Source organism: Trachymyrmex cornetzi, unplaced genomic scaffold (assembly GCF_001594075.2).
Source record: "Trachymyrmex cornetzi isolate Tcor2-1 unplaced genomic scaffold, Tcor1.1 scaffold83, whole genome shotgun sequence".
Taxonomy (NCBI): domain Eukaryota; kingdom Metazoa; phylum Arthropoda; class Insecta; order Hymenoptera; family Formicidae; genus Trachymyrmex; species Trachymyrmex cornetzi.
The window spans coordinates 4,374,202-4,384,612 of NW_017300169.1; the positions used below are offsets into that span (position 1 = coordinate 4,374,202).

At 36.3% G+C, this 10,411-nt stretch overlaps 2 protein-coding genes across 3 annotated transcripts in view; one reads left to right on the forward strand and one right to left on the reverse strand.

The window, feature by feature from the left end:
* The window catches only part of LOC108768819 (solute carrier family 35 member E2), a 9,073-nt gene extending 778 nt beyond the window's left edge, over positions 1-8,295 (reverse strand). The window contains exons 1-5 of one of the 2 annotated variants that reach the window (XR_001940507.1): positions 7,612-8,295; positions 6,347-6,598; positions 6,047-6,233; positions 5,773-5,976; positions 5,051-5,694 (exon numbers count right to left, since the gene is read on the reverse strand). Coding sequence is in view for 1 of the 2 variants with exons in the window: in XM_018519432.1 (XP_018374934.1) it covers positions 5,499-5,694; positions 5,773-5,976; positions 6,047-6,233; positions 6,347-6,598; positions 7,612-7,882 (1,110 nt within the window). In the remaining variant the exon portion in view is untranslated. Of the gene's footprint in view, positions 1-5,031; positions 5,695-5,772; positions 5,977-6,046; positions 6,234-6,346; positions 6,599-7,611 lie in introns of those variants that run through there. The other variant, XM_018519432.1, reaches the window with a different exon arrangement.
* Positions 1,178-4,775, forward strand: LOC108768818 (cystathionine gamma-lyase). Its single transcript, XM_018519431.1, has 8 exons — positions 1,178-1,300; positions 2,142-2,302; positions 3,278-3,565; positions 3,676-3,807; positions 3,895-4,030; positions 4,103-4,255; positions 4,394-4,559; positions 4,621-4,775. The coding sequence occupies exons 2-8, from the start codon at positions 2,165-2,167 to the stop codon at positions 4,757-4,759; spliced, it is 1,152 nt and encodes a 383-aa protein (XP_018374933.1). The 5' UTR covers positions 1,178-1,300; positions 2,142-2,164; the 3' UTR covers positions 4,760-4,775.
* Positions 8,296-10,411: the final 2,116 nt, after the last annotated feature.

A 10,411-nucleotide genomic window follows, 5' to 3' on the forward strand; every position in this document is an offset into this window, starting at 1 on the left:
CCCCATTTTACAGTCCCAGAACTAATTTTTTAATTTTTTGTCCGCCATCTTGGATCCGTCATTTTTAATTTTGAAAATTCAAGCTCAGATTCGTAATCAGCGACCCAAAAAACCTCCCGTACATTATTTTTTGGCTAATTAACTATTGTTGATTAGTCACAATCACATTTATTGTTAAAAAGGGATGAATTTTTTCAGTTTGTTTATTTATAAAACACATTTCGTCAACAATAGGAATGTTTTCACGGTTTTTTTATAACAACTGATTCTACAAAACCGATAATGTTCTTTTCATTGTAGTAATATAAAAGAAACTGTGTGAAAAATATAAAAAACTGAGATTAAAAAGGTGTGACATATATGTTAATATGTCACACTGTGCCGCAAAGAGTTAAAGGGAGCATCCCGTTTGCCTACAGTTCTGATTGTACACACCACTCATATCAACTAATGCCTAGTAATTTTTTACTGTTTTGCCAATGAGATTATTTTATTTTTAAATTGGCCAATCAGCGATACATGTGTGCAATATGCGATGTGTGCAATCGGAGCCCTCCCGCTTTTGGTATAACAACCAAAGTGTATCAAACTGTACCAGAACATTTTTGTGTGTTTGGTCATTAGTGATAGAGGTGGGGCTAGCCGTTTTGGTACATGGTTGATACTACGCTGTACCTAGCAATAAAGTAGGGTACCGATTAACTAGGGTATAACTAGTGAATAACTAGGGTGTAGGTTATTCACAATAAGCTTCGCCTCTACCAACAACCTTGGTACATATACCATACCATCGCCAAAATTCGCCTAATAAATAATAATGCGATATACCGTTACATCAGGGCTGCGGTCGATTTAGACGCTTTCAGCACTTTTCAGTATTTCTATTCTTATTTTACGTCTAATGAACGATAAAGACAAAATGATGATTACAAGCGCTTAAAGCGCGTGAGCGTCCAAATCGACTGCAGCCCAGATGCTGTATCAGGCAGTACAGTCTGTTCTAAATTCTAGCTTGAAAGCTTAAAAAATTTTACACTTAAAATAAGATAAATATGTTTAAAATATGTTAAAATGAGATAAATATATTCGAGCGGTGAAGAGAAAGAAAGCGAAGATGTTGCGAAAAATGCAAACAATGTGAACAGACCAACGCCCCACCAGAGTGCAGAATACTTTGTCCTTTTTCTCCTTTATCGGTCACACGGCTGACAACATTGCAAGCTATTTAAGTAGCTCGTCGCCGGTCAGGTTACTTCAGTCAACTTCACTTTCAACAGATATTCAGTGGTATCGATATAAAGTGAGTGAATTTCGCTGATGATCCTCAAGTAAATTCTCGTTAATTCGGCACCTGATAAGGCTATTTCATCACTCGAATTACTCACTGCCAAGAATACAGACCCTTCAATCAGCTAAATTTTTTTGCTATAAGACCTGGAACCTGGAACGTCCGAACTAGACGAGTGCAGAAAGTGTAGCTGAGAAGAATCTCAAACAGAATGCCCTCGCAAATTTAAATTCCACGAACGTTATCCAGAGCTTTTCAGAATACTTCAGAGCGTTCAATCTTTAAAAAAAAATTTTTTTTTCTTTTCTTAACATATAAATAACGAGACAAGATTTTATCTCCTAATTTGCATTTGACAATTTCAATTTTTATCGAAGATTTATTGCGTCTCACTTTTTACGTCACGTAAATGTGTTATCTCTTAAGTCGCAAATTGTTATCGTATGTGCTGTTCAGTATAAATAGATTGTGTTAGAATTACGTTAATTTTAATTAATTAATATCTATTTCTTACGTTCACGTTGGATGAAGGACTGAACAACATGCACGGTAACAATTTAATTTGCGTTTAGAACGACATAAAAAGTGACAAAAAAAGTGAAACGCAATAAATCTTCGATAAAAATTAAAAAATTAAAATTACGCGTACCCAAACGTTATTATTATATTATTGTTACTAATTAATATAATTAATAAAAAAAAATCGTTTAACGATATAGGTGAAACTCCTGTTTAAGGATCCCCGAATATGTTCAGGTCAAAATGATACCCCTAAACAGGAGTTTTACCAAATAATATTTCTATTAATTACAACACATTAATAATAAATAATATTTTTAATTAATATTCGCAGAACATTTTTTTACTGAATAAACAATGACTTCAAAAGAAAAAGGTTTCGCGACGATAGCTATCCATGCCGGGCAAGATCCTGATCAGTGGAATCATTACTCGGTTGTACCACCTATGGTGATGTCGACTACTTTTAAGCAGGATAGTCCAGCGCCGCCCAGAGTAAGCACTAAACGTCTGACTCATCAAGATTTATCCATATATAGCTCCTAGTAGTTACTTCTTGTTACTCAATCAATTAATGTCAATTGTACCTAGCAAAAATTGCATTAAGTTTCTGTAGCTATTAATAAAGTTAAAGTTACATACAAGCTATGTGTGTGAAAATAGAATATTTTTTTTATAAATCAATTTATATTATTTTCTGTCGAAAAGTTGAAACAAATAAGTAACACGAAAATAAAACAAATAAGAAACAGATAAATAGATAAACGAAGCAGGTGAAAAACAGGTAAATGAAACAGATAAGAAACGGATAAATAAAACAGATGAGAAACAGATAAGTAGATAGAAAAAGGAATAACTTGGAAATTTAATAGCTAAATAAATGGCTATTTAACACGAAAAATGCGAGTCAAATGTGCTCGAAGCAAATATATATTTCTGTATACTATAAGCATTTAGTATAATTTTAAAAAATATTAGCCTTTTTTTATTAAATTGAGAAACAAAAAACAAGTAATATATTAAACCACTTATATGAATAATACAAATAAAGGAGCAGCAAGTACGGTCCAGACTGCATCTTCGTGTCTAACAAAATTATATTTTTGTGTGAATTATTAAATAATTTTCCAGTTCTACAATTTAAATCTACGGTTCAAAGGTCGAATAACAATTCGCGTAAATCAAATAACAATTCGCGGAGGTCAAATAACAATTCGATTGCATCCGTTTATCTTATCTTCACTTGCACAGAATCCTTTAGAAAGAATACGTAAAAGCTTTATTCTCTGGAATATAATTTAAAAATATTTTTAAGTACTTTTTGATTAAAAATAGTATTTGTAAGTGTTGCGCATGCTATTGTTAATGTTTGTTATCCAAGTGAATTTGAATATATTTGAGTATTATTGCAAAAAATCAACAATCTTGTATAATAGCATTTTAACTTTAATTGTTTCATTTCATATGTAGGAATATGTATATGGCAGAAGTGGCAATCCTACGCGTAATGTTCTGGAGACGTGCCTAGCTGCTTTAGAGAATGGCAAACATGCTTTTTGTTTCTCTTCTGGATTAGGCACTCTTACTGCTATTGCAAGTTTATTGGAAGCAGGAGATCATATGATTGTCGGAGATGATCTTTATGGTGGTACCAATCGATACATTCAAAAATGTAGTAGCAAACATGGTATAAAATATACTTTCGTTGACATGACTGATGTACAAAATGTTACAGATGCCATACTACCAAATACAAAGGTAAATAAAAAAACTAAAAATATAGTTATTTATACTTTGTATTAGAATTTAATATTTTGTATTTTAATATCACATTAGTATTTTCTGTATTATAATTTGTTCTATTGTAGATGGTATGGCTAGAGACGCCGACAAATCCTTTGATGAAATTAATAGATATAAAGGCTGTTGCTGAGAGTTTGAAATCACGTCCAGACATTATACTAGTCGTTGATAATACATTTTTGACATGTTATTTTCAAGTAAGTTTGATATAAATTTGAGAAAAATTGTATTCGATCGATGAATGTGAAAGAAACTGTAACCAATATATTATGTTTGTAAAATAGAAACCTCTTGACCTTGGTGCCGATATTTCGATGTATTCATTAACAAAGTATATGAATGGCCATTCGGATGTCATTATGGGTGCTGCTATAACGCGCCGGGACGATCTCGGAGAGAGATTGAAGTTCAATCAAAATGGTAAATCAACAAGAGCTTTTTCGAGTCATGCACATTTGAAGATTTTATATAACATTTTCTTTTTCGATTTAGCCATGGGAATTGTTCCATCGCCATTTGACTGTGCGTTAGTCAATCGTAGCTTGAAAACGCTCGAACTAAGAATGCAGAGACATATGAAAAGTGGTTTAGCTGTAGCTATATTTCTCTATTCTCATCCTAAAGTCGAGAAAGTGATTCATCCATGTACGTAACCGTATAATTTTTTGTTCCCTTTACCTTGTATATTTCTATAATAGAATCATATATAAAATTAATAATCTGAATAATCAATATGACGATAAAATGTTTACAAGATAAAATACACGTGTTGTTACATTGCAGTTTTGATGTCGCATCCGCAACATGAGCTTGCACATATACAACAAACAGGGCATAGCGGCATGGTTTCTTTCTATCTGAAAGGCGATTCTAACCGCTTTTTGCAAGCATTGAAGGTTTTCACTTTAGCTGAATCCTTAGGCGGTTACGAATCATTAGCCGAATTACCGTAAGTATATTCGAGAAATATGTATTAAAAAACATATTTTTAATCTATTCTTCTCATTTAGATCCGTAATGACGCACGCGTCCGTGCCAGAAGATATACGAGCAAAATTAGGCATAACTGATCAATTGATTAGATTATCTGTTGGCCTTGAAACCGAAGAAGACCTTATAGCCGATCTCAAACAAGCATTAGAGGCTTGAATTAACATCAATAAATTAACGAAATGTAATCAGATAACCGCAAAAGTAATAGCAGTAATTCTAATATGTCCTAATTGTCTTATAAATCTGGAGACACTGGTAGTGTCTCGGCGTTAAGCTATGCGCAGCGACACTGCCGTGGTTATTTTACGCGAACCGGTAATATAAAACCTTTACATTGTCATAAATCTTCATAGAATATTGCCAGCGATATCAGTAGATACAAAGAAATTTTATTTTTATAAAATTCTTTTATACATTCCACAATTCTCACATTTACATTAGGAACACTTGTATAATACAGTAATCAGATACTTTTTTAACATATAGTTCACTCGTCCCGATTTCTCTTGGTTTACCATACCTGTCAGACATTTCTAAATGTACAAATAAAAGTATTTTCAAGTTTACAAATCAAATAAATTACATTTCACAGCGATATTTAGTTATTAATGATTTATATTACAAATTGCAAACGAGATCAAACTAATTGTTCTTAATATATCACAAAAATTCACTAGAAATTATTAAATTAAAAAAAAAAAACAATTTTTATTGATTGTCCTTCGTCTTAATCTTATAAATACGTACTATCTTTGCGTTTCCACTGAACAGAATACTGCTGTATAAGAAAATGGGTATCGTTTGTACTCCCAACTCCAATGCAATACATTCGGTGCAGTGACACACATATTTTTCTTCCCATACACATGAAATCTTTGTAGACTGGAAAATTGTTCTATTGCAAATTGATCTTCGACGAGTATCGTATTTTCTTTGTTCTATTCATCCTGTCGTATTCCTGCGCCCGATTGTACAGCAATACTCCTACTATAACTGAGGAAGTGCCGAGGGCCGATAATCCCGTCACAGGATTGTTAAATAATAGAACGGAGAGCCATATTAGGAAAGCTCTCTTTGCAGTATTAGCAACACTACAACATCAATACAATGTACTTTAGAATCAAGAGGAAAATGCAGTTTGATTATATGCTCGAAAGACCATTACATACCTGTGTGTCACGGGACTGATATAGTCCATAAGTACATAAGCGGTAATACTTTGGAAATGGAAGAATACTCCGTTGAGAAGGAATGCCGCGAATAATTTAAAACTCAAGGAATGCTCCAGAGTAGGTAAATCGACTAACAGTATCGATACCGGTATTTGTACCACAATTGACGCTAGACTGGTATAAAATTGTAATTCCGCTGGCCTACAAAAATAGAACATTCTTTTCTCCATTTTACAATGTTACGCACTCTCATACGAATTAAATTACTTACGTATATTTAAAATTGTCACCGCTGATCAACATTTTTGAGTAAACATTTTGCAAACATTCTGTTACATTTGTGGCCATAGCGGCGATGAACCCTCTAAGATCGAAACTAATTTCATTGATGGAACACAATGCCAATCCACCCATTACAGGTATTAAAGATAGATTTACATATAATCCTGTGTGTTCCCCTAAAAATATAATCAGTCGATATAAAAAGTTCCAATCGCTCAACTAATTATCAAAAGCTGAATTGTTTATCATAAATTATATTAGATATAAAGATACACTTAAAAATACTCACCTAATAAATACCTGCTGATGAGGACGGTGAAAAGAGGTGCGCTACTTTTTATAGTTTCTGTGAAACTTACAGCTACATAATTTAATGATACTAGACCTAACACTACTGTGGCGAACCTTGTGCAGCCTACGAGTGTCATGTGCTTGTAAAATCCTGGAGGTCTCATCAACCTTGGACTCGCTTTGTACATACCACAGGGAAAGTACATTTGTATCAATCCACAAATTGCAGTCATCAACATTTGACAAGCACCTGCGATTCAAAATAAGTATTTATAAAAAGATATTATATATATTATATACATATATATATAAAATGTAAAAGAAAAGCTATGATGCAAAGCACTAATGACTGACATATCAGATATTTGATATTAATGCTTTAATACTAATATCATACTGATAAAAGATAGTATGGATATTTTCTAGGAAGAGACACAGTTGACACAGTGGATTTCAGTATTGTTATTTACCTAATGTTAAATAAAGCTGACATGATTCATTGTGTTAGGATAGTTGCGTTCAACAAAATATTTATTTTGTAATTGTTGGAAGTTTTCTTCGACTCGATTAGGCTAGGTTTTCACCTGATGCTACGACGCTCATTTTCTGCGTCAAAACAGGTCATGTGATCAAAATTGACGCTTGATATTCGTCAATTTTAATCACGTTACCTGTTTTGACGCTGAAAATGAGCATCGTAGCGTTAGGTAAAAATCTAGCTTATACTTATTTAGATTTAGACGAATAATCCTACCTCAATTAAAAAAGAAAATCAACAAATACAAAAGGTACTTTCCGTTTAGTAATAAGTCGGTGTAATCATTTCTATTTTGATATTTATTATAGGCTTATTCTTTTTAACTAAATTTCTTGCATGGTTCAGCTTTTCTCTTTTTCTTTTAACGTTGAAGAAAAAAAGAGAAAAGAGAGGAACTATACAAGAAGTTTAACTAAAAAGAACGGAACCTATCTAGTGGTAGGTAGAATAACTCTTGTGTCGACTTGTCACTAAATGGAAAGCACTCAAAATAAATATTTTGCTAAATCTTAATTTAGTAACACAAGTTGAACAAATGTTCCATCTTTCTTTATATTCCATTAATAACAAAGACAGAATGATATTTGTGCTGACTTGTATCGTTAAGTGGAAGGCATTCTCTGATGACTCACTATGAACTTTGCATTTTTACACAGAAATAGCTGTATTCAATGACATTGCTTTTATAGACAATAGATAAGGCTCGAAAATAATCGTTTGCTTACCCAATATCGTGGGATCACCCTCCATGTAGGACAGTATATATTTGTTTAGAAACAATGTACATCCACTAAAGACATACCACAGGGTGAGAAAGAGGAGAGCTCTGGAATTGAACAGACCGCCCTTCGTGTCGCTCGTTAGAACGATCACGTCCTCTCGTTTTCTGACGTGATCCGCATGCTGTTTCGGTTGGGCGTCGTGAAATGCAGGCGACTCGTCGGCAACATCTCCACGGGCGGCCTGCGGATTGATGCGTACGGAATAGTTCTCCATTTCTCGTCCGATTTCTTCCTCTGCAGTCCTCGCGTGAACGCGAGACTCGCCGCGGGTTGCGAGACGCGAGAAATCACATTTTTCACGCCGATTGGAGAAACTTTTTCCGCCCTTGACGCTCCGTGAATTAGGTTAGGTTAGGTCGATGTTCACGCTAATCAGATCGCGCCACAGTTTTTCAACGTCAATGATCGGCCGAACCGGTCACGGTCGACCGGCGTTCGTTGTTGTCCCCGTTTTCGCATGACAATCGTCTCTTCTCTCTTTGTTTGTTTTCTTCTTTTTTTCACAAGTATCCACACTTCTCGAGACACAGAACATACCCAGGTAACAAAATGCCCGCACAATAATCGCATGGTGCGCGCACATGTGCGAGTATTCACTCTCTCGCACGCATGTGACCCTCATACACACGCACATACAACCTTATTCGAGACTCGTATCATTCGCGTACTGACACTAATTTAATATTCGAAAAAAAAAAAAAAACATTCATATTTAAGGCTTACAAATTTTATTTCTAATATGGGGTCTACGATAGAAATCGTAGCGATCATAGGGGCTGCAGTCGATTTGGACGCTTTTACCCCGGATCTACAATAGGGTTTTAAGCATTAAGCCATAAGAAATGGGCGAATCACAGTCGCTTATTCTTCTCGGATTCGACTGTAATTGGTCAGTTTCTTACGGCATAAGGCATAAAACACCTATTATAGATCCGGACTAACGCTTTTCAGTAGTTCTATTCTTATTTTATGTCTTAAGCCCGTGACTACCGACTCTGCAAGCCAACCCGACTGCCAACTCTGACTGCCGACCAATAATGGACCAATCACAATGAGATTGATTCTATGTGATTGGTCCATTATTAGTCAGAGTTGGCAGTCGGGTCGGCTAGCAGAGTCGGTAGTCTGATACGGGCTTTATAATGAACGATATGGATGATAAAGACAGAATGATGATTATGTTGGATTCACACTGCATCCGATGTGCGTAGTACAAGGTCCTGCAACCAATCAGAAAACAGGATTCCGATGAATTTTGCTTCGTATCATGGGAATCCTGTTTTCTGATTGGTTGCAGAGCGTCGTACGACGCAAATCGAATGCAGTGTGAATCCAGCATTAGGCCGGAATCCTAATCCGACTATACCGGATCTACAATAGATTTTTAAGTCTTCCATAAGGAATGAACGAATCACAATCAATTACTCTCCTCGTATTCGAATGTAGTTGGTCAAATTCTTGCGGCTAAAACACCTATTGTAGATTCGGACTTATGCATTGGGCGCTTTCCATTTGATGACACAAGCCTCGTTCTATCTTTGTTAAGGTACCATTTCATGCAGCGAAGCTTCGCTGGTGAAGGCCCCTCACTCCGCCGATTCGTGCGAAAATGCGTAGCTAGCGAAGCTTCGCTCAAAGTTCAACACTGTCCAACTATGAGCGAAGCAACGTTGAAGCTCTGGCTGTGGCTCACTTGATTGGCCAAATATTTCGAAGTATTTTTTGATTGGTCAATTTTTGGAATTGTTTGTTCAACACTCCTTTATTTACGGCATAGCGGGAGTAAAGCTAAGACTCCATGTATGCGGTGAGCTCCGACAAATGCTGCGGTGACCAATCAGGAGCCAGGCGCAAGTACGGGCCGTACTTGCGCCTGGCTCCTGATAGGTCACCGCAGCATTTGTCGGAGCTCACTGCATACATGGAGTCTTAACTTAACTTCGCCAGCGAAACTTCGCTCCATGAAAAGGTAAGAGGACTTAGCCCGGATCCTCTTAAGCTGGATTTTCACCTGACGCTACAACATTCATTTTCAGGGTGGAGTCCCATGAAGCGTGTTTGCGCGTATCGCGTAACCGCGTAACCAATCAATAATCAGTAAAATGCGAAACCACAACAGCGGATCGCTTCTGATTGGTTACGCGGTTACGCGATACGCGGTAAATACACCTCATGGGACTCCAGCGTAAAAATAGGTCACGTAATCAAAATTGATGCTTGATATTCGTCAATTTCTATTACGTGACTTATTTTGACGCCGAAAATGAGCGTCGAGTGTCGGCATGAAAAGGCACCTTTACGGGCAACAGCGCTTTGACACCGAACGCTGATTCATGAAAAACGAGTAATGGGGGTAAATTTTACTCCCACAACCGGCTTTTCACCAATTAGCGCTTTGTGTCAAAGCGCTGTTGCCCGTATGAGGATCCGGGCTTAGCTTGGATCCTCATACAGACAACAGCGCTCTGACACCGAACGCTGATTGGTGAAAAACGGGTGGTGGGAGTAAATTTTACCCCCACAACCAGCTTTTCACCAATCAGTGCTCTGTGTCAAAGCGCCGGTGTCTGTATGAGGATCCAGCCTTAGCAAAACGTTGAACACTGGCTTCGTTGTCGGCGGAATGGGGGATCTTCGCTAGCGAAGCTTCGCCCCATGAAATTGTACCTTTATGGGCCTTCTACAATAAGCCGTAAGTCAGAACAGTGTTAACCAGTCTTTTTTTTTTTTTTTTTTGATAAGG